Source organism: Hippoglossus hippoglossus, chromosome 5 (assembly GCF_009819705.1).
Source record: "Hippoglossus hippoglossus isolate fHipHip1 chromosome 5, fHipHip1.pri, whole genome shotgun sequence".
Classification (NCBI taxonomy): Eukaryota; Metazoa; Chordata; class Actinopteri; order Pleuronectiformes; family Pleuronectidae; genus Hippoglossus; species Hippoglossus hippoglossus.
Window position 1 is genome coordinate 12215803 of NC_047155.1, and position 24263 is coordinate 12240065.

Here is a 24263-nt window from a genome sequence, read left to right on the forward strand (position 1 = left end):
AACACTGCGGAAAGAAATTCTAGGGATTTGAAATGTTCCTTAATTGAGTCACTTTCCAGTTAAAGAGGAGAATCCATGTGAAGAACTGACTGTGGCGCGTTATCGAAAAGGACCGTCCACCTGCTTCGACTACAACACGGCTGTAAGATTGTCACACGCAATATCAATAAACACAAAAAGCTAGTGAGGTGAAACAATATCATGAATCGGAAGTTTGAATTAGAATCTGAAAAATATTGGATGATTTGCTTTAAACATAGAAAGAGTTACAAAACAATCAAACCCAGTTCATCACTTTTAAAACCATTCTCACTCTTATTGTCATTCCTAAATTTGAGGTATATTGTGATATACTCAATAGATGATTGTTCCTCCCCCTTAAACGAAAATGACCCAAAAAACCATCCTCCTTAAACAACCTGTTCATTCTGCCATCCACTATCAGTGAGAGTGCTGAGTGTGCAGATAAGAGATTCTTTAGTGCAGGTGAACATCCTATAGTTGGTGCTGCTAACAAAATAGTGTGATCCGCAGTTTGTTTTTAAAAGGTGAAACCAAATCGAAAAGAGCAGGAGCACAGCGCTCTTTGCCTCTGTCTCCCTCTCTCTCCCACACAAACACACTGACCATGTGTCACAGTCAGATTGACCAGCAGCAGCAGCGGGAAAAAGCCTACCCGCGTCAGTGGTAGTTAAAACATCCATATAGATGTTACGGTCCTTGGCAGACAGGCAGGATGTAGAAGAAACTTTGTAAATACAAATTTTGCTGTGCCCATTTATGCAACACGCAGACAGAAACAGAATGAATGACAAATGTTCAATACATAGTTGTTGCATACATTGATCAGAAGCTTGACTAATAAATATATGGCTGTTTTCCCGAGTTTAAAAAATGACAGCTGTCTTTTTTCCTCCGCAGGAGAACACGTCAGACTGTGGGCGAGGTCACTCTTTCCGTCCGTCTCTCTACACTTTACTGCTTATTCAGCTGCTTCTTCTTTATCCGGCTATCAGCCCCCACTTTAACTCGCTATTACATTAATTCCTCCACTTATCCTCCTTTTTGCCCTCCTCCTCTCCCGTCGCCTCAAACCCCCTTACCCGTACCTCCTCACCTCCCCACCCTCCTACGCCCCCACCCCCTGTTATAGTCATAGGTAATAATGGGACTTCCCATCACAGCAAGTCGGAAGCCCACGAGTGCCACGCTACCCAGCTTGCTTCAATTTGTGTCGCATAGTGACAACTGCCGGGCCGTTGTGGTCCTCAGCCAGTTAACCTTCATTTGCAGGAAGAGCGGGTGGTGTCGCACCACCTGGGTCATCAGAGACAATGTCCGAAAAGAAAAGAAAACCCCCGCCCCTGCGACCACCTCCACCACGTCCACCACCCGGAGAAGGGAGGGGTTAAACGGACAAGTCGGATCTCCGCCTCACACAGACTTGAGAGTTGAGGTCACCTGCTCACCGTCACCTCTGTCGGTCAGACAGACGGCGGGAGCTGTCCTCCTTCTTCTCTCCTCCATCTCAGAGCCTTGCTGCTCTGTCGCTCGCCTCTCGTGTGGGGCTGCAGAACATTCGACCACTAACATCCACCGCAAAAGATTTAACAAATATGAACTGTCAAGTATTCAAAATGTCAAGTATAAACCGCTGAAGTGATGAGTATTCCAATCATACAGTATATTTAGGTTTTAATTTAACAAAGGAAGTCATTAGGTGTTAACAAAAAAAAAAGATATGAATTAATTTATGCACTATATCTATTTGCCAAAATGAGATAGATTTTCATGTGGTCTTTATTTTTGTAGCCAAAACACTAGAAGAAACGGCTTCTGATTTAGATGTAGGATAAACCTCAAGAGGAGGAGTCGGTCAGAAACCGAACGCTGATTCATTTTGTGCAGCTCCTTAATTACAGATTAATGCTTTTGAAAAACATCCACTGGGGATTAGTGTAATTACATGATGGTAATTGCATTTCTTGAAGTGTTTTTTCCTGATATTTACGTTCTAAGGCTCATGTTTATCTGACTGTAAAAATACGAATCAGTGTTCGGTTGCTGCAGATTTGTTCTGGAGCGCTGTCGATGTCGTGCAGTTTTCTCCTTTATGATCAAATGACCATTCTGACCTCTGGTTTAGACTGATATTATGGAGAAAAAAAAAGCTCACCTCTGCCAATCCTCATGAGGCTTCTCCAGTAACCCAACACTCCTCATCACGATTTGTGAGTGTGCTTTACATAACAAACGCACCAACATCTTTTCCTCACGACTCTCTCATAATAGCTCAAGGTGGGGTTGTTTTTCTTATTTTTTTTGCGGGGGGGGGGGGGATTATATTACCTTTTGACTGATGCTGTTCAAACTTCAAAATCATTCGCTGCTGGGGGACAGGGGGCTTATCGACATTTCCAACAAAAGTGCAGAAGAGGCCACTAAATATGGTGATCGCGTGCAGTAAGTAGTACTCTGGTTGTAATCCGTCGCAAGTTTCGTCATTTGATCATCACGATGTGTGCAAAGTCATTTTAGACTCCAATGTTTAGGAGCCGCTCTGTTTCATAGTGCCTTGATGCACTTTGTTTTGGAATGCATTGGCTGTATATGAGTAGAGCCACTGTATAGTACCTTTATTGCGCAGCCATCTTTGAGGCTGCAGGAACCTGAAAAGACTGAATCCGCTGAGTATACGGCTGAACACTGACCAGCTCCAGCTTAATGTATCCGCTCTCTCGGCTGTGGTCGCTGTGCCCCCTCAGAGACCACCTGACTGCCACCATATGGAGTTACTATACCGTTCCTTTACAAAGCCATGTATAGAGCTATGATACACTATCAGTATACAGCGACTTAACTGGCCATAGAGCATTTTTTAGGGCCACCTGACTGCTATAGTTCTGCCTGAATCGTATGTGTTACTGTGTGCGCGTGTATGTGTGTGTTAGTTTGCGTTTTCAAACCCCTCAAAAGGGAATGTCTTTTAAATGGAGTGTGTCTGAGGGATGACAGTTGTGGTAGCATAGCCATTTTTTTTTTGTTCTGTTCCTATATCGCAAAGGACAAAATCTAGTGTTGTTGTTGAGAAAAAAAAGGGATTTTACAGAAATGAAAAAGAGAAAAAAACTAAAAAAATAATCCATCTTCAAACATCCGTCTGCTTAAATATCGATCCAAGGGAGCAGAGCTTTCCGAAAGAATGTGTAGTTCATCAGTGTTTTCTGTTTCAGATGCAACATAGATAACAAAGCCTCTCTAAATGCCTTAGTGTTAACACAGTACGGAGCTCCGATGCGTCCCCTTCCCCTGTCACTGCACATTCTCTCTCACGCACACACAAAATAGATCCTCCAAAATATTCGCCTCCTCCGGGCTCTCTTGGTGTTCTGCAGTAAGTATAGTGAGCTCTAGTTTTGTATTTTCAACGTCTTGGAATGATCCGCTATTGATTGATGCCTGTGCGAGTAAATGCTTGAAAGCCGGTGGGAGTTTTAAAAAAAAAAAATTCAAAAGTGTCCGACCTTCGATGTTCACACACACACACACACACCTAAAACCTCACTGTATGGCTCTAGTGGGATGATTCACACAATGATTTGAACCTTAACTTGCACACTCTGTACAGTAGTTGGTACCTTTTGATGTGGCAAACATGCCGGCACAGTAACTGCAGCGCGGCTCTGAATAAACCAGACTCTAGAAAATAAAAGACTGTTAGAAGAAAAAAACGTTGAAATTTCAGTTTTCCAATTAGGCACCTTTCAGTGTAGGTAGGGGCCTGGTCACCTGATGCCGGATGCAGTTTTACTTTCCTGGCATTCGTTTGTCTCTGTCCTGTGCCATTAATTCTGTCTGTATTTACCCTATTTCCACTCTCTGTAAATGAACGCTACACGTGCCTGTGGAAATGTACCCCCTGCGACTTCCTCTCTTCCCCTGGCTCTGTACGCAAACAGTCTCACACGCACGTATACGTAAATATGTGGGCCTATACAGTATGTGCACCTGCACTGAGACGTTATGCACACAAAACATAGAAGTAAAACATGTGATGACACTTATTCATGCCCAGCTGGGAGATGTCGAGCACCAGGCAGAAGTAAGAAAGAAAAAGAAAACCAAGGGCGTAACTATCCCAGGTGGGTTTTTTTCTTTGTGAGCGGGACGGGATGTCAGAGCAGAGGCAAGCTCAGGGAGTGGGTCTCCACAGAGCAGCATGGGCCTGTCAGACAGAAGGTCATGGAGGAATCATGTAGTGACGTCCCCGTGTGCATCCTGACAGAAGACGTCTCCTTCTAAAGGGACCACACGAGTGATTTCTGTGGTTTGACAAATTTTGCTTTTGCCACAAAATGGAAGAAAAAAAGAAAAATAGTAAATTGGTCCAGCTTGGGGATAAGAGGGGAGGGGGTTATCGTTAAGGACGAAGCCCTGAAATACCCAAGGGTTTCCATGACGTCCCCCCCCGAACCCCGGCTGCATCCGTGTTGGTGCGTCTCTGTGGGAAAGACACGTGTGTATGTGATTCTGTAGTCTGTAGTCTGGTGCTATGTGACCATGTTTGAAAAGTGTGTGAAAAAAATAACATTTAGAGGAAAAAAAGAGTGAAATCAGTCCAATTTTAAGTGAAGTAAAAAAAATATAGGAATACAGCAGTGTTGATAAGTTTGAGATATGAAGTCAAAATGTTTTTGATTTCTTTTATTTAAGTTCTTGTGCGTATGTGAGTGTGAATGTTTGTGTGTGTGGAAGATTTCGCTCCTTCTTTTCTGGGCACTGGTCCATGTCGCTCCATTCTTTTGTACAGATGAAGCTTAAAAAAAAGAAGAGGGCAAAATTTGTAAAATATTGTGTCTGTGACTCCTTGTAAAATATTTTCAAATTGTTTATTACAGAGAATCAGTTATTAAATAATGTTCATATTTTTCACTTCATTTACGCGTGTGGTGTTTGATTTTTTTTTCAGAGAGACACAGCGGATTCATTTATTGCATCTGTTAAAATGAAAATATACAATCTACTAAATAATCAATACTAAATGTGACTCGATCAGTTGTAAAATACCGTAAAACAAGTTTTTATGGTGCAGTATCAAAGCAACATAATGTATGAATTGCTCTCTAGTTCCCCCTTTAGGAGATTAGCCAGGACGACATCTGTCCTGCATCCGTTAACCTCTTTTATAAAAGATTATAAAAATAAAAACTGGTCCAATATTCACTCTTCTCCAGTTTTTTTATATTTTCCTCCTCTTCTACCCCCCCCGACTATGTCCTTTGTTTTCACCGCCCTCTGCCATGATGTCCATACTAGAGTTCGGATACCTGAGTCCCAATGGATTAGTCAGGTTCGTACAAAACTTTTGAAACGATATTCAGGTTCGGTCAGGTTAGCTGTACCATCTACCTGATATTTTACAGTGAACATGGCTGTATTCAGGGCAAAATATCGGACCTGCTAAATAATTCTTCCGGCTCTGGTATGTGTGACGTAAAGAGTAAAACATATTACAAGTAATCCTGCACGACACCAGGGTTTCATTTAATACCAGAGACGCCTCTCTCCCTATTTTGAGTTTGTGTACCTCCAAAACGATTTAGAAGCTGATTTTTAAAAGGTAAATAAAACTACATTGTGTTGCTTTAAGGGAAGAAAAAGAAAAAGAAGCATTTTGGGAAATACAGTATTCTTTTCTTGAGATTATTTTCACTCTTGTGACTGTGAAAAAAACAAATCTCTGTTTAATGTGCCAGATGATCCTTTGCTCAGTAAACATCTCTACCAAAATGTTGAACTTTTCCTTTAAAAGTCTCCTCATTAACAAGTGAAAAAGTCATAATCCGGTCATACAGGGTGACGTCTGTGATCTAAATGTCCCATGAGTGAACAGTGTGTTTGTGTGTGTGGCTCATCTTCTAGTCGAATGTGTTGTTTTATCTCTCCACCGTCGCACAGCGAGCAGCTTCACAGCGTGTTGAGGAAGTCTGTGAGAGCTTTGTGCCACGTGTCCGGGTCGTCCAGGTAACAGGGATGACCCGCCCCTTTCATCACCACCACGCTGTGATTGGCCAGATTGCTCAGGTTGCGGAGCGACACCTCTCTGAGCTGAGCGTCCTGGTCACCGTAGACGATGAGCGATGGGACCTGGAGGGAAAAAAATCAAACCCGTTACTAAAGGGATTTCGAAGATGCCCTACATTTTATTTTTATTAGGTGTGACTGTATGAACAAAAGTTTGGTAAATACAAGAGAAGGTAAAACAGACGGACCCTAATATTAGCTTTCATCGGCTGTATTCTTTACTTACACGTCACAATACCCTGATATAAATGTATTATATGACAAAGTACAACAACAGATATATTATTGTATCTCTGAAAAACTGCAGATTAAAAGAAAAATGGTGAAATTAGTAGCTGAGATATCTTGACACTGAGGCACCATATTCTGTCAGAGCTGCAGAATCCAATCACAACATTATCTGCTGCTCCAGTAAGAGCGTTTCCTCATTTCTGTAACTCACTCGTCTCCTTCATGGTTTATGCGCCTTCGCTTTGCCATCGCAGAGATTTAATGTTGAAAGAGGAGTTGGATGAAAGTCGTCTGTGAAAGTACAAAGTCCTGATATCTACTCGTCTCGTGGTTACATGTAAAAATCCACTGCCTCTTATAAACGGACGAGGAACGCGTTGGAAGTCGCACTTGACATTCACGGTTACTAAAGTTACACTTTAAAGAGCAAATGAAAAGCACACGTACTGTAAAAAAAGGTTTAACAGAGACAGGAAACTACAAAAGAATTTAAACCAGGGTCGTATCCTGGACTGTACCGTCACACTCTGGTACTGCTCTGCTGTGAATTTGTCGGTGCAGATGGGAGCTACTGGGACGTAGGCTCGTATCAGAGCCTGGTGCTGGAGGAGGAAGGGGAGCGAGTACATCCCACTGAGGGACGGGCTGATCACCACCACGGGGCCCAGGCTCAGCTGCTCACACACCTCCTTCAGGAAACTCGCAGGGGCCAGTTCTCCCACCGGTGCCGGGGCCTCGGCTGACTTAGACTGGCCAAGTCCTGGAGGGAGGGAGGGAGAGAGAGAGAGAACTAATGAGTAGAGCACACTTTCTGTTTAAAGAGAGGCCAGATTAACCTGTTCTGAAATTTGAGTTTAAGAACCGGACATATTGTACAAAGACCTAGAAACCAACCAGTCCTGCCAGTAGTAGTGGCTGTGACACACAAGCCACATTATGGTACATTACAACCCCTTCTCAACCACAATAACTCAAATCTGAACCTACATACACGATACAGATATTATTAGGTTATAATTAGGAAAGTCTTACACTTTCCAATAATTTGAGGAAACGACAGAAAAAGATGCTCCACAACTTGTCTGATCATCAAAGTTTTCTTTTGCTTCAAAGTTTCCCAATAATAGTCGTCTGTACATCCGTGTGGACACTGCACAAACAACCTGCGGCCATTAGAACTGTGATGCAAATTCCCTTATATATATATATATGCAAGTAATTAGGGCTCTTCACTATGGTAATCAATAATAAGACATTTACATATATAGCCCTTACAATACTCAAAAACACTTTACATAGGTTAAAGAAGATGAGATAACAAAATCCGTTATTAGTCAGCAGGGAAATCTGCAATGTTACAGCAGCAGGAGGGCAGTCAGGAATAAACATCAGTAAAGTAATAAGTAGCATGCAATACTTATAATTGAAAGGAGATATAAAAATACAGAAAAACCAAATAAAAGCACATAACTAAAAATATAAAATACACATCATAATCACACATTCAAATATAAAAGTATGAAGAAGATTATATTGCAATAAGTACTGACATTGTAGCCCTACCTAGAAGTGAAGTTAGTTAGTTCCCTTCACACTCACCTGGCAGGTCGATGGCGACCACACGGCAGCCGGCCTTGGCCAGAGTCTCCAGAGTGCCGATGTTGAGCCAGTTCTCTGATGAGAAACGGATGCCGTGCAGGAGTAAAACTGACATCCTCGCTTCCCCAGTGGCAGGTTCACTTTGTCTGTAGAACAGCGGCGCTCCGCAGCCGGCCACCTGCACGCTCCCCTCTGACATCTTCACGGCTGACATCCTGAACACAACAAAACATTTTTACATGACACTGTGTTCACAAATCAAACCAGATCAGGTGCACTCCCCAAAGCACACATTTATACGAGAGGCCTCTTAAAGCTGAACAACATGAGACATCTTCTTGTCCTTAGACCTTCGACTTGGATGAGGGGAAACTCCTCAGAAAAGTCTTTCACAGAAAAAAACCCGGAAGGTTTGATTAGTTGATTTACAGAAAAACAATTACTTTCAGTAACTTTTCATGCAAAACTAATAACATTCTGTTTCCAGTTCCTCTAATGTGCAGATTTCTTTGTTTTCAGGTTGTTACACAGTTGGAACCTGAATAATACATTACAATACATACAATACAAGTTTGGGACTATCAAACAATTCAAGCATTATAAAATATTTGTGACAGTCACTTTCTAGACTAATCAATAACAAAGATAATAGTTCGTTGAACCCATACGATTATATTATATTATTATATTAAGTTAATATTCCACCACAATATGTATAAAGGGCAAATAAAATATATATACAGATATTTTTGTAATGTTTTTATGATCAGTAATAGCAGTAGTAGTGCAGTTATTGGTTTACAGTACATATATACACACAAATGTATATAAATTACATATATTATATGTACAAAATATGAATTGATCCAATGAGGCCATATAAACAAACAAACAAACAAAGTATTGTGTTGCAGCTGCTCACATCAACACAGCAGCCAAGTTTATTTCCTTCCCTTAAAAAAACGTTTCTGTGCATGATGAAGATTCGTAAGTAAACAATCAACAGAACTATTCACTGCGACAGATCCCTGGCTCCGTCTCAGCAGAAGGAGTAAAAGGACACGTGTTACTTTTACTCCTGCTCATCTGCACCGCACCAGTACAAGTGATTGATTGATTGATTTGTTATTTGTTGTGATCAGTTTGCAGCAGAGACGTGTGGTCCTGCACAGCAGCAGCTGCAGGTTACAGCCTCAGAGCAAAGTTCAGATCTGATCACTTCATCTGAGTTTACTCTCAATTCTTTTCCCTCTTTAACACAACATTTACAAAACACGATCAAACTGCTCTTACCTGGCTCACTCTGCAGAAACGAGCCGACAACTGCAGCAGCACAGTCTGTGCTTGTAGTTTTAAAAAAAAAACAGCTGTAGTTTCACTTTATTTCCCGGAAAAGAGGAGGAGGAGGAGGAGGAAGAAAAAACCTTCTTGAAACCAATCTACTGCCGCCTATCGTTTGTTTGGAGAACTGCTTTTATTTTGGCAGTAAATTAAAGAACCCTTTATACAAGCACGTGTTGTTTTGTGTGTGTGCAGAATGTTTGGTTTAATCTTCAGGAATTGTGAGGTCACAGCCAGTGGAGGAGCATTAGAAAGAAAAAAAGTGCACGGACATGTGTCACTGCTCATTAATGATTGACAGATGTATTGATTGGCTGTGTATTGGGGGGGGATTAGGGCCTCTGTGTGTTTGAGTGCAGTATTTGTGTGCGTGTGGGTGGTCGTGTTGGATTCTGTGTTTTCTGAGGGGGGTTTTCTCCGGGGATTTTCTCTCTCTCTCTCTCTCTCTCTCTCTCTTTTATCAGGTCGACCTGTGATCAAACATTCAAACCTTAAACCCAAATCGTCTGTGTGCTCTCCGGCTGCTCCTCTCCAGTATTATTACCTCTTTATCTTCCACACAACACACAAACAATGAAGCTGCTGCTGTCCTGTATTCTGCTGACTGTCCCGCTGGTCACTGGTAAGCAACATTTGCTTTTTTCATTTGAAATGACTCTGAAAGTTATAATCATCTGTATTGTTGAGGACAGTGACGTTGTTTTTTTATGTGTTTTGACAGCAGCAGATTTTGTGTGAAAGCCTCTGGTCACTGTCTTCTTCTACGATTAGTGATCAAGCTACAACAAATGAAGGAACGCCTAAAATACAGCCTATAATTTATTTTACATGTATTGTTTTTGTTTTTTGGGTTGTTGTTTTTTTTAAATTGTTGTATTTGTGTCAGCAGTTGTGTTTTTTTTCCGCTGGTCTCACAAACCAGCAGCTGGTCCAAAGGTTATATGTGTGTAGGCTCGGGCCCAAATGATGCAGTTGGTGTAAGTTAGCACCTGCAGCCCAGTTTAGACCAGAACTTATATGTAGGTCACATAGATACAGTCCAGACAGTGATCCGTGGTTCTGGTTCTGCTGTGTGTGAGCAGGGTACCGCAGCCCCCTGAATGACTTCCAGCGCTCTGAGGGCCGAGAGCTGGTTCCCACCGCCTGGAACTCAGTTCGGGTGTTGACGATCCAGGGACAGAACCTGGAGGATTGTGCCACACGCTGCTCTGAGTCACTGGACTGCAGGTATCCACCTTAAAAGACCTTTATCCAGCAGGTTGGGATATTTATCAGAGCCTGACCAATATGGATATGTGGGGGCCAATGCTGATAGTAAAGAAAATCCTATACCAATAAATCAACCGATACAGGCACATACATATAAACTACGAATTTGCAATGATTTCTGAGGGAATTTTTACACCTACCTTGTTTGGGTTCAGACCTCCGGACTTTTCAGTTTAGTCTGAACCAAAATAACAGACGTGAAAGGCCCCTCAGACCAAAACAGACCTAAAGACGTGGTCTCTGTCCAGATCAAACTGAGCCATGGTTTGGTTTGTTGTGAAAACACTTTTGGGGACATTTCTGACTTGCAGAGGTAACGCAGGAAGTTGAGACAGCATCAAACAATCAAACATCCTCAGAGAGCAAATGAATCCTATTAGTTGCTGTTGATGAGCTTTTCAACTTTGACATGAAAACCTCCCTCACCACCAGAGCGTTCAACTTCGAGACACGGCCCATCGTCACCTGTAAGCACCTGCCCTGGGTGGGCGACGGCAGCTACGCGGAGGTGAAGAGAAACGTGAACTGTGACCTTTACGAGAAGAAGGGTAAGATTCAGGTGTGCTCACACTGTGTGACGTCATGCAGATCAATGTGATGTGGGTTGTTTAACTGATCGTGTGTTGTTGTGAAGTCTACGTCAGGAAGTGCATCGTGGGACAAGGAGAAGACTACCGGGGGAAAGTGTTGACCACAAAAAGTGGTCTCACCTGCCAACAGTGGTGGTCCAAGTTCCCTCATGATCACAGGTGAGATACTCATTACATTACAGTAATGACATTACATTACTCTGATGTTGGCAGTTAAGGATGTTCAGATCCACACTGGATGAAAGACTCGTAACTCTTTTCATACATAATCAACATAGTGTAGAACCATGCAACAGGTCAGAGACAGTTGGCATCAGCCAAGTTTGCCTGGACACAAATTATGAATCTAATGTCACTGATTAATCTCTCACTCTGATCTGTGGAACAACTTTTGTCCAAAGAAATTGGAATTATAGCAAATTGAATTGTGAGTAATGTAAGCAATGTTGTGCACAACTCGTTGTTACCTCCACCAAGGACGTTATGATTTCATCTGCATTTGGTTGTTAGTAAATTTGCAGGATTACACACAAACTACTGATTTCGGTGTGGATCCAGTTCAGGAGGCGGACTTGGGAATTCTTTTTTCATTTTCTTCAACATTGCGAGAGAGTGTGTTTTTGATTTCTCAGAGAAAAAATTCATGGATCTTGATTAAATTATATTATTTAGTGCAGATCCACATATAAATCCAGATCTAGTGAATTTAAATGTGGGTTCATAAAGGGACTGATGGGCCTTGGTGGACGTTTATGCTCTACCGGGTGACATTCTACTGCTTGGTATAGAAAAAATAGACATTGATTTTTCTTTTTTCCAGTAAATCTTGTGTTTATACGACTCTGTACTGTGGCTCTGTTCCTGGTGTGTAAATGGACAAATTATAGCATAACAACAAGTTTGAACATGTCTGAGGCATGTTCCTTCATTTTGTTGATGAGGTCAAAAAAACTGAAGTGGATGCAGACACCCAGTTTCACCTCACAGTCAGAGACAGTGCTGGAGCTGAACACCTCAGATATGTGTCCTAATAACCCGTCCGCAGTGAATAATAACTCTCTGTAAACCTGTCTGTCCGTCTCAGGTGGACTCCCAATGCTGCAAATGGTCTGGAGCTGAACTACTGCAGGAATCCAGACGGGGATCGAATCGGTCCGTGGTGCTACACCACAGATACTGAGCAACGCTATGAAAGCTGCAACATTCCCCAGTGCAAAGACGGTACATGCAGATCAAACATCTTTACCAACTCCCCAGGGAATAAGTCACAGATCAGGGTCATTTAGGGAACTGACATCTATGAGTGTGTGGAATTTGGTGCAGCTTGATTTCATTTAAGGGGACCTTTGGGCCTTTTTGGAGCTATGTGTTCTACTTAGCTGAGTATAAGTAATAATTCTGAATATGAATAATCAGTTAACATCAGCTGCAGATGAAAAGCAATTGTAGATTATCAGAATAATTTCCTTTTAAATAATCAGTAAAGTTGAACCCAAATAAATTGTTGGAAATTTTTACATGATGTGTATTCTATAAAACAGAGAAAGACGTTTTTTTTACACCTTTGCACATTTAGCCGATTTAATGTGCACCGACTATGAGAGTTATTTAAGTAAAAGAAGGTTGCAATTAAAAAGCATACCAATTCAACACAGTCTCCATTTCCCCTGTAATTAGGAACAAATCCCAGTATTTTCCACGAACCTGCAAAGAACGTATATCAGTTCATTTATTATGAGACCTGTAAAATGACGTTGTTCCTGTGTTTGTGTGATGTTTGGGTTTCACCTCTGACTTTGACACTGTGATGTCGTGTCTCTGTTTGCAGAGGTTTGCATCACGTGTAACGGAGAAGACTACAGAGGGCAGGTGGACCACACTGTGAGCGGCAGGGAGTGTCAGAGATGGGACCAGCAGTATCCTCACCAACACATCTACCAGCCGGAAAAGTACACAACCACATCACATGACCTATACCCGATTAGACAAGATAAATATATTGTATGAATTGTGTTTGCATCGATCCGCGTCACACCACACGTTTGTATTTTTTCAGGTATCCTGACAAAAGCTTAGATGATAACTACTGTCGTAACCCTGACGCCTCCCCGGTGCCCTGGTGCTACACCACAGACCCTGAGGTGGAGAGGGAGAACTGCGAGATCAGCAAGTGCAGTAAGATGAAGCTTTTCTTACAGACACAACATCATGAATGCTCTGAATAACAATTGAGCAAAGGAACAGTTTTTCCCATTTTTATTCTGAAAAATGTCAAGTTTCGCTATTTTTCCTTTCATCGTCCGTGGCCGCAAATGATTATCTTTGGTTGTTGGACAGTTGTGAGGATGTTAAATTCACCCCCCAAAAATAGAACAAGCTAAAAATCATATTTTTCACATTTTGTGTGACCATCTATAAATCAAACGATGAATCAGCAGATGACTCAATGATGACATTTTGGATCATGTCATAGGTTCATTAGACCTTCTGGCTTGTTCCCCTGTTGTTCGTTTGCCAAGTTTTTTTCACTTTTTCATTAGTTCACGTTTTGGGCTAAATCGATTCAGTTCCTGTGGCATTGGTAAACACGGTGGAAATAAGGAATCTCATTAAGTGGCTGTAATTAAATTTAGAAAAATCACCTTTGTGGTGTTTGTGCAAATGACTTCCCAGATTGTGAGACATTTCAGAATTGCCTGCACAGAATCCTTTTTATTTCGGAGTAAATGTGGCTAAAGTGTGCAAATGTGAATTGGAGCTCTGCTTTGTCTCTCAGTGTTCCAGGTTAATTAAAGGTTAATTAGAATGTGTTGATTTCATTTATATCTCTTTATGCAGCTTATTTGAACCTGTTTGTTTTTCCATTTTCTCTGCTAAACTGTGATAGAGCTGTCATCAGCAGCAACAGTACAATTATTTTACAAATACACAGCAAATCACAATGTAAAGGCATAAAAGAATAGGTTGTTATTTGTTTTTTTAAATATAAAATTATATATAAAATCCTCAGTTTTGAGGTTGAGTCTAGTTCATTTTTTTAATGCTTTTTTATTCAGGGTAGTTTCACTGAGAAGCAACTGGTCGATGCTCTGGTCACATTAGTTCGACACAATCAAACTTGGAATACACACTTTGTTCACACCATGTAACTCCTGCCAAATGGGGATTGATCTGTGACCTTCTGGTCACAAGCTGCTGCTCTAACCTTCTGGACACTGCCTCTCATTTAATAATTGATACGACAAACAGAATCAAGTGCTGAACTTTTATAGCCAGAACTAAAACAAATAACTATACAGGTTCATCAGAGTGTCTACACGAGTTGTGTAAGATGAGCCTGGAATTTCCACTGAGAGCAGAGATCACTGCCGGCTGAAAGTCTGTAGTGATAGCACCATCTTGTGGTGTAGGTAGAAAAAGAAATCACTGCCCAAAGTCAATCCTCTCCTTCATAATAACATTCATAAACAAAAATCATATAAAGAAAAAGCTACACATGCATTCTTAGTTATGTGTTTATTTGTTTTATCGTAACATTTACTGGCTGAAGAACAACTTAAGATCACTGACATGTGAGGACTTTGACAAAAAGAAATAAAATAAAATCCTCACTTTAATCTTTGTACAACATATCGTAGCCTATAGTATGTTGTGATACAATGTGATATTTTCTTTAAATTTAACTAAATCAAATTATGTTCTTTGGATTTCTTTGAGATTCAAAATCATCCTGGTCTGTTCACCCGACAGTAAGAATTAACCTCAGATCATCATGGATTTATGAAAAGAAAATAGTTTCATCTTATTAATTAAATTGATTCACATATACATTTTCAGTCAGACAGCTTATCTGAGCTTTATAAGTCATTCTTGATTATCATATATTGAAATATCCACCAAATGTTCTCTTCTCCTTCATTGGCTCAGTGCCCTGCTAAGTGGGTCCACATCATCCAACAATCGACCTCTGTTTCATCCAAAGAAAAGTTGTAACACTATTTTCGTTTCGCAGCTGAAGTTCGCGTTGAGAAACGTCAGCGCTCCAGCTTCACCACCCACTGCTTCCGCGGCCGGGGCGAGGATTACCGTGGCAATGTCAACGAGACAACGTCAGGTATCCCCTGCCAGAGGTGGGATGATCAGGATCCTCACGAGCATCCCTTCTACCCAAACACATACGAGTGCAAGTAGGTACAAAAAAACAGCATGAAGGAGGAATGGGGGGGGGGGGGGGGGAGTTGAGTGTGTTTGAAAAGAGTGTTTAAAAGGTGAAAGTGCTTTGGGGTCAGTCCCTTCGCTTATTGCCTGTTAGTTTGAGAAAGTACTCTGTTTGCTTCACATGAATATTAATGTCAAGATGTCACTGCAGTGAAATTTCCTGCAATCTTATTTCCCTGCTGACAGTTGACAGAGGATGATAGATGGTCAGCAGCTCCACATTAAAGAGCCGCTCGCTCTCTGAGTGGCAATTATGGATGTGAAATGAATATTAAACTTATTTGTGATGCAGGGAACACTTATCCTGCCAAAATCCATTATGAGCCGTCTCCTGTTTTCAGTGCAAGCGTTGGTGTAATCTTCACACGACCAAATGAATGGGACTAGAGAAATGTAGTGTGTGTGTAACAGGTCATTTAATGCATCAGTGACGAGGCTGACTGTGTGTTGCACCTCATCCAGGGGCTTGGAGGAGAACTACTGTCGTAACCCAGATGGGTCGGAGGCTCCCTGGTGCTTCACATCTGTGCCAGAGATGAGGACGGCGCTTTGCTTACAGATCAAACGCTGTGCAGACGACATAGAAGCCGAGGGTAAAGATGCTTGTTTTTTTAGATTTCAGCGCACAAGATGAATTCAGTGAACGTTGTAGGTGACTGACAACATCAGTGGATTAGTATCAGTCCCTGTTGTAATGACTCTAATACGTTAGCGGTATTCATGAGGACATGCAGAGCTGTAACCAGGATTCTGGAGATACAGAGGTCATGAATACAAATCTCTTATTCTTTTAATTTATACAGTTACGTGTTCATGTAAAATATATATTTTCAGTGTATTGTAATGGTCTATTTAACATGGACAGTGCTCATCGAAGGAATACTCTTAGCTGGTAGGATGATTCTTTAATGTTCAGAAAAAAACCCGATCTTTTCAGTTTCCAGTCTTAACACCAAGTTAAACTAAGCTAAGTTTAGCTAAGCAGCAGCTGTGTAACGGACATGAGATCTACTGTCTCATTAAACTTTCCACCAGAGAGTAAATAAGTCCATTTCCTAAAAAAAAAACCTATCCATATAATAAACATGTAAAGCAAAGCTGTTTTCTATCTGTTATCCTAATTTAAAGTATTCAGTGTAATACTCACCATGTATATGTGTCTTTTAATAGTAGAATTAAACTCCCCCATGTTGAAATATCCCCAGTTTCATAGAAAAACAATTGCAAGGACATGACCTCAGTGTCCTCAGTCATGTCAACACAGCTCTACATACATGAGGATGGGCATAGAACGGGAACATTCATGATGTAATATTATTTTTACTGCTTTTCTTATCACTGACATGATGATGATGTTGTTTCTTCTCAGATTGCTACCAAGAAAATGGAAAAAACTACAGAGGAATGGTCCGTAAGACCCGTAAGGGAATCACCTGCCAGAAATGGACCGTTAATACACCTCACCGGACCAAGTGCGTCAACCATTAATGTGTTACATTGACAGATACATTTTTTTTATGCAAGAAGATTTATGACACAGCCAGAACAAAACCAAAACCCTGCTTGCTGCATTTGTATTGAATCTGTGTCCATTATCCATACATATTAATCCTATCTGGTGTTTTTACACTGGTAACATGACATAATATACTGGAAATAGTCCGATTGCATGCCTTCCAGTGTTGTTTTGAAGAACACTAGAAACTTAAATGTAATCATTGATGCTAGTAAAACTCCACAAAACTCAGAATAAACAAGAATAACATGTTTCAAAAATACATTTTTCTGTCTCTAAATTAAGTTTGTTTTGAAGTTTATTTCACATATCAGAGGCTAAACCTTTCTTTTCCACAAAAGAACATTTTTAAAAGAAAATTCATAATGCTCATCCTGCTTATTTGTGACATTAATGAGCTGATTATAGCTTTAACTAAATCAATGTGTTTTCCAGGATCAACACAAGGACACATCCCGAGGGCAATCTGACAGAGAATTACTGTCGTAACCCAGATGGGGACCAGCACGGACCCTGGTGCTACACCACTGACCCCAAAACTGAGTTTGACTACTGTGCCATTAAACAGTGTGGTACAGACACACAGCTCTACTCTCTCTGTCTACTTTATCTCAGTGAAAATTCACCCCGAGCTTCTGTTTTCTGACAGGCAATTTAACGATTCATCTGTTTCTTGATGTTTTCAAACAGCTGGAGAGAAAGTGTCCCTGACTGATCCAGAAGGTTCGTCTCTGACTGAATATGAAGCTAGATTTCCGAGATGACAACAAGCGTCCTTGTGTATTATTGCCATCAAATTTCATCTTTGCTCTTTCCTTAACACAGAGGATGTTGAGTTTACCGAGTGTGGAAAGAGAGAGGACCGTGCCCAGAGTAGCAGGCTGCGTATCGTGAGCGGGGTTCCAGGAAACTCGCCGTGGACAGTGAGTCTCAGAGACAGGTGAGTCTGGGAGAATACAGTTATTCGCAAACTGGTAAAATGCACTCTGCTGTGCTGTTTGTGACCTTTGACCTCTGTTTGCAGGAAAGGAAACCATTTCTGTGGAGGATCCCTGGTTAGCCCCAGATGGGTGATCAGCACCAAGCAGTGCTTCTCCTCTTGGTAAGCTTCATTCATTTAAACGTTTTTAAGGCACGACCCATCAGCGTCAGTGGGATCGTTTGAATTCGTGAACTGCCGGTTGCAAACAGCCGAGATAAAGAAAGAAGTTAACAGGAACCATGTACGCTGAGGTGCAAAACTAAACAAATTTTCTGACCTTTTTTGCCTTGTATGCTGCCGTCATTACCTCTTTGAAAGATAGTTTGTCACAAATGCACAATAAATCATGGGATATGTTGGCCGGGAAGGATCCGCCTGGCGGAAAGACACATTTGTCCGCATTCGAAGGCTCCTCCAAAGGATGCGGCCCCCAAATTGAGACACAGCTGCAAACTGTAGTCTATGAAAGGATGTACAACATACCAGCTCCCAAAAAAGTGAGGCCAAAACCACTCAATAACCTCCTGGTGGCTGGCTGCAGGATAGGTCGTATAACCTACCTCCTCCGTGTTAATGGATGGGACGTGGACCAAACTATAAAGTCACTAAAAAGTACACGTTAAATCCATTTTTCTTAAAGATGTTTTTTGTCATTTTAGTTCTGAAAATCATCTCACTGATGTTTGTTCAAGTGCTCATTTTTCTGCTCAGTTTCGTTTTAAATATTTAGTTAGTGACACTAACACCTCAATACCCCGGTTTCACACCATGATCGCTACTTCACAGACTCCAAATATGCAAGATTGCAGCGTTTGTATCTGGGAGATTTTGGCTTCATTTCTGGATAGTGGGAGGAAGTAGAGACACTTTGTCCATCTTTATATAAAACAGCCTATGGATGACACTTGTTACATGTCTGCAGCTACGTGGACCTGCCTGGTTACTCGGCCATGATGGGGACACTGTTTCGCGATCCACAAGAAGGAGAGCCCGGCGTGCAAACCATCCCTCTCACCAAGATCGTCTGTGGGCCCTCTGAATCTCAGCTGGTCATGCTACAACTGGAATAGTGTGTACTGACAAAGGGTCCCCGGCACACACACACACACAAATGCTCAAGCACTCAGACATACCATTAATTTCCCCCTGACTCCCTCTTCTCTCTTTTTGTAGTCCTGCCCAGTTTAATGAGCGTGTCTCACAGATTTGCCTCCCTCCTGAGCGCTACATTGTGTCTGAGGGGACAACCTGTGAGATCGCAGGATGGGGTGAGACAAAAGGCAAGTGTAATCCTTTAGCAATGAAAACTCACTGCTGAATTCACTACACGCTGCGCTTCATGCAACTGCAACATGCTTTCTATTGCAATAATTAATAATAGATTTCCAGGAACAAGTATCCTGCCCTTGAAGTAATGTTGTCTCTTAATGGGAGAGCTATTCACACCATTGAGCAACAGATGGCATTGCTTTTTAGAGAACCGTTCAACATCTGTCCACCGTCCAATTCTTTTCCTCCATCTCTCTCAACACTTTCGCTGCTGACTCCTTCCTCCTTCTCGCTGCTTTTCTAGGGACTGGAGATTCGACCGTACTCAACGTGGCCCAAATACCGGTTCTTAGCAACAGGGCATGCAACCAGTACTTCAGAGGTCGTGTTCGTGAGAATGAGATGTGCACAGGCACGTTTCAGGGTGGCGTGGGTGCCTGTGAGGTAGGTGTCCATGCAACATTGTGCACAGTTTCAAAACTTTACCGTCAATTGTGAAGGAAATTGTTTTAGTTGGGGGTGAATCACTGACTATTTACTTGTTTTTGTATTTTGACATTTGCCTTTAACAAATATATATATATATATGTAATGGTAGGCTATACATCTTACATGATGCCACAACACCGACCATTTTCCTCGATGTTTACTATGCGTTCAAGGGCATTAAAGGAATAGTTCAACATTTTTCTCTTTCTTCCAGAGAAGTATACCTCTTTTACACCAAAATGTGTGTGTTTAAGGGAATCAACCTCTTTCCCAATGCCAGTAGAGAAGTTTGCCTTTCTGCTTTTTTTATCCGGTGAGTCACGTTCGGCGTCACAAACGTGCCGGAAACTGAGAGGCTCTCTCACCTCTCACCTCTTGCCAGTGTTGCATCTTTCACAATACAAAGAAAAAATAGCTGTTACACATTCTCAAGATGTAATACGTTCCCAGGATGTAAAGAACAATATACAGAAACGTTCATTTGACGAACCAACACTGCGTCATAACGTGGTAACATAAAGTGCAGCATCAGTGTCTAGACTGTTGAAATAAAGAAGGAGAAATTAGCGTGTTCACCCAGGTGTCACGTTTCCATCACTGCAAATGCAAAAACAGCACTAATGGCATTATGGTGTTTGCTCGTATGTGATCTTCAGGTAGGCTGTTAGGTGGATTGTGTTAACTCTGGGGACACGTTTAGCTAGTTTCCCCTCTTTCCAGGCTTCATGCTAAGCTAAGCTAAGCTAACAGGCTGCTGGCTGTAGCTTTATGTTTACTCTACAGAAATGAGCATATTATTGATCTTCTCATTGAACTCCCGGCTAAAAAATGTCCAACTATTCCTTTAATGACTCATGCCAAAATGGAATGAGAGTTAATATTTTAGATGTTGATGGTGAAGCAAATCTTTTGATGATTAAAATCCCTATAAGCAAAGACTGTGCAGCTATTTATACGTTCCTATAAATCAAACACATTCACCATTTGGCTAATGGAGGTGGACTGGACAAGATGTGACTGCAAGATGTTTCCAACCTCAGCAGTGACAGTCAGTCATAACAGAGACAAATAATGACTCCGGAGTGTTGTTCCTGTGCGTCTGCAGAGAGACTACGGCGGCCCTTTGGCGTGTCAACACAGTGACTGCTGGGTACTCGAGGGTGTGATCATCCCCATGAGGCGCTGCGGACACCCGGGCCAGCCCAACATCTTCATCCGTGTCTCCGTCTACGTGGACTGGATCAAGAAGGTCATGGAGATGGCTTAAGACTCAGATACTGACGTCGAATAAGGGACTGAACTAATCCACTATCAACCTTGGAGCAGTTTTGTTCTGTTGGCTATTTACACTTTTTCTTCTCAGTTATTTCTTTTACAATTAAAACTATAAATAATGCATAGAAATGCATCATCACATTAGAATTTATTCGCATGGGATTTAACATTATTGTTTTAATAAAAAGTTGTATAAAACATTGCAGAAAGTCAATCTTCTTTATGGAGAAAAAGCTTAGAAAGTGAATGTTTATGTACTTTTACATTAAGGTAATTCTTTCAACCAGAGCAAATAACATTAGGTGCTTCAGTAGAGTCATTGAAATTCATGAGCCGTCTGTTTTATGCAGCCAGACAGAAAAAGCCCAAAACATTTATATTCCCAAAACGCAATCATGTAAGCATGAGGAGTCAAGCAGAGATGATTTGCTATAAAAATGTGTAGTGACGGTTTGTCCTCAAACTTGATCAGAAAAGGCAAAAGAATAAAAACTAAATCAAAAGGCCACTGAGGCACCTGAGGAGTTAATCTTACTCAGGGAATAAGTCCATTGTTCAGGCAGGCGTCACGTTTTGTGTACTTTATTTTTCCATTTTTGCATCAAACAAACAAACAAACAAACAAAAAGCAATGCCGTCTGCTGTCTCTCTTGCCTTGGTAACAAACCATGATCCCTTCCCGTTGCCTAGACTACCCATACATATAAAATCACCTGGTGCCCAGTACCTTCAAAACAAAAGCATAAACTAACAAAACTAACAAAAAAAACCTAAAACAATCATTTTAAAAGCAAAATCTGACAAAACACGGAACTAAATAAACTGATGTTTAACTATTTAACGTAAGAGAAAACAGTGAAGAGCTCCAAAAAAATGCATATAAAATTATTGAAATTTAACTTCATCTCAACAAGCCCAATTAAGCAGCAAATATTTTTACTCACTGTATTTGAGTTGCAAGCAGATGTGTGGTGTACAGTATTTATCAGAAATCATAACATTGGCGAGGAAAACATGTTTTCTATGATTACATTGTTGTTTTACCATATTGTCATTAATTATCTGTTTATACACCAACCTTTACTTATACGTGCCCACAGCAGGAGCTGCTTTAATGCATTACATCTGCTCACCATCAAATTACAGTGTTTAGACAATTTATTAAATGTTTACATGCGGCCCGTAAATGCTATAATTGCCACATTTTGTTATTCATTCGCCATAAATGAGAACGATTCGAGGATCAAGACTAATTGTAGCCCCTCAGGTCCAGAGGATAATGACAGGAGCTGATAATAGAGGAGGTGTGCAGGGTTTTCAGAACCGTTTTTTAAGTCCCTAACATCCCGTAGAAATGCACCCTTTACCACAAAACTGTACGCCTCCCCTCCCTCTCCCCTGGCAGTGAATGGAGCTCCGAAATACCTTCTATGCCCCCAGCCTCTAAAAGAAATCCCTCCTCTGCCTTGTCTTTTGATGCCTGCCCCCACCTCTAAAGACATGCCTTTGTGCCTTATGCAGAACTGTATGCGCTGCACATTCTTTCTAGTTCTATAGGAGGATTTTTGTAACCCGGTCCTGATGAGCCCACGGAATTCAGCTTAAATAAACCTCAAGATCAGAGTCCGACCGAATCTCAGACACACCAGCCTGCAGAAGGCCACTGAACTCTCTCTCTCTCTCTCTCTCTCTCTCTCTCTCTCTCTCTCTCTCTCTCTCTCTCTCTCTCTCTCGCTGTCTGACGCACACACACACACATTCGCACAATTCTCTCTAATGCAAACTTCCCACCCCCTTGTCCCTTATTTCCCATTATATTCCTCTTTTTTCTTTCTTTTTTTGTAATTTTCACACCGTCTCTTTTCTTTTGTCGTGAATAATAAGACGACACCGAAGTTTTTGCTTCGGAACTAATAACACCAAAGTGTCCACCATGCTCTCAGCTAATAATGACGGGCTATTATCTCCCTGCGCTTTATGGCGTTTTTTAAATGACAGGTTGACAGTTAAGATTTTTTATCATCATTCTGTTCACCACTTTCATTTAGTAATATTTCTAGTGGATGACTAATCAAATCCATATATGACTGCTTTCTCAGCGACGGTTGCAAAAGGCTTCTGGGAAAGGCTGACTGAAATCTTTGTAATAAGTGATGCTTCAAAAATATGCAAATGTTTTCTTTGTCGTTTCCTCTGCCAACTGAGATTATGTTTTCACCCACTGTCTGTTTCTTTGTTGGTTGGTTTGTATGTTTGTAAGCAAGATAACACAAAACAAAATAAAACAGATTTCCATACAACTTGGTGAAAGGATGTGGTATGAGTCAGGGAAGAAACAATTACATTTTGGTGCAGATCCAGGAGTTTTTGCCACTTTTTGGACATAAAAAAGCAAATAACAATCTGCCACATTTAGGAAACTGATATGTGAATGTGTGCAATTTGTTGCAGCTTGAGTGAATTCAAAGGTTCATGTATGTTTATGTGTCTTTCTTCACATGACAAGAAATCATGTGAAGGCTGAAGAAGAGAAACACTTTACCTTAGATTAGGTTTTTCGGGGTCTAAATGAAGTATTCTGGTCTCACGTGATGTTATTCCGTCCCTGGAAACCCTCTAAAAGAAGCGTCTCTCTTTGTAACCTAAAGCTGTATGTTTCTGGTCTGATGCCACAGCATGTTCACCTGACATGACTCCACGAACAGTGCCTGGAATGTGTTTTCACTGAGGCTCAAACATTTCCCTCTGTATTCATCAGTATGTGCAAACTAAGAAAGGCACTGCTGGAAATCACTAAGATTCGAAAGAGCAAAACAAAGAGAATCGACTCTATTCTGAAAACACAACTTCTTCACTATAGGAGGATGAGATTTTTGAATAGTTTCATTCGTTTTTTACAACATGTTTGTTCTTTCTCACTTTTCTACATTCAATGCATGACTGAATAGACTAAACTGGTTTTTTTTTGTTTTGTTAAACAAATACACATTAAGCTGCAGCCTTCCAGACTTTGTTCTTAGAAACCTCATGAGACATTTCCTTTGTTCTGACTTATGTGTGATACACTGTAGGTGGGGAGATAACAGCAGGGACAGTCTGACCTCACCATCAGTTCTACCGAAGAAAACTTCTTTTTTTCCTCCTCTTCTGTGGAGGGAACTTCCCAGCCTCCCCCCCTCCCCCGGACTTTACTTTGGGAACCCCGGAACCAGACTCTACCCTCCTGCTCCTGCTCCTGTCTGCTGGTGCCCGTCTCTCTCTCTCTTTTTTTCTCTCTCTCTCTCTCTCTCTCTCTCTCTCTCTCTCTCTCTCTCTCTCTCTCTCCTTCTTTTTTCCCTCTCTCAAGTGGGTGAGCCTTTCTGGGCGGGGTTCTGTGTCTCACCCCTCCTACCCTCGCTCT

The 24263-nt window shown here is 41.3% G+C and overlaps 3 protein-coding genes across 4 annotated transcripts in view; 2 read left to right on the forward strand and 1 right to left on the reverse strand.

The window, feature by feature from the left end:
- cacna2d2a (calcium channel, voltage-dependent, alpha 2/delta subunit 2a) overlaps window positions 1-4362 on the forward strand; it is a 149488-nt gene extending 145126 nt beyond the window's left edge. The window contains 2 exon segments of the mRNA XM_034586584.1: window positions 60-142; window positions 922-4362. Coding sequence (XP_034442475.1) covers window positions 60-142; window positions 922-1044 — 206 coding nt within the window. The 3' untranslated portion in view covers window positions 1045-4362.
- abhd14b (abhydrolase domain containing 14B) lies at window positions 4148-9419 on the reverse strand. 2 transcript variants are annotated; one of them, XM_034586588.1, is made up of 5 exons: window positions 9208-9419; window positions 7915-8129; window positions 6834-7075; window positions 5963-6147; window positions 4148-4821 (listed from the first exon to the last, which is right to left on the reverse strand). In XM_034586588.1, exons 2-4 carry the CDS (start codon window positions 8126-8128, stop codon window positions 5968-5970), a joined length of 636 nt encoding a protein of 211 aa, XP_034442479.1. In that variant the 5' UTR covers window position 8129; window positions 9208-9419; the 3' UTR covers window positions 4148-4821; window positions 5963-5967. The 2 variants fall into 2 exon arrangements, with proteins under 2 accessions (XP_034442479.1, XP_034442478.1); XM_034586587.1 differs by having other exon boundaries at window positions 4148-6147; window positions 9208-9323.
- A 217-nt stretch (window positions 9420-9636) lies between these two features.
- Window positions 9637-21066, forward strand: mst1 (macrophage stimulating 1). The gene is made up of 18 exons (XM_034586585.1): window positions 9637-9877; window positions 10338-10482; window positions 10957-11072; window positions 11159-11273; window positions 12199-12335; window positions 12943-13063; window positions 13171-13289; window positions 15127-15301; window positions 15795-15925; window positions 16702-16804; window positions 17284-17420; window positions 17539-17571; window positions 17674-17788; window positions 17873-17950; window positions 18753-18899; window positions 19004-19110; window positions 19404-19543; window positions 20694-21066. The coding sequence occupies exons 1-18, from the start codon at window positions 9829-9831 to the stop codon at window positions 20853-20855; spliced, it is 2130 nt and encodes a 709-aa protein (XP_034442476.1). The 5' UTR covers window positions 9637-9828; the 3' UTR covers window positions 20856-21066.
- Window positions 21067-24263: the final 3197 nt, after the last annotated feature.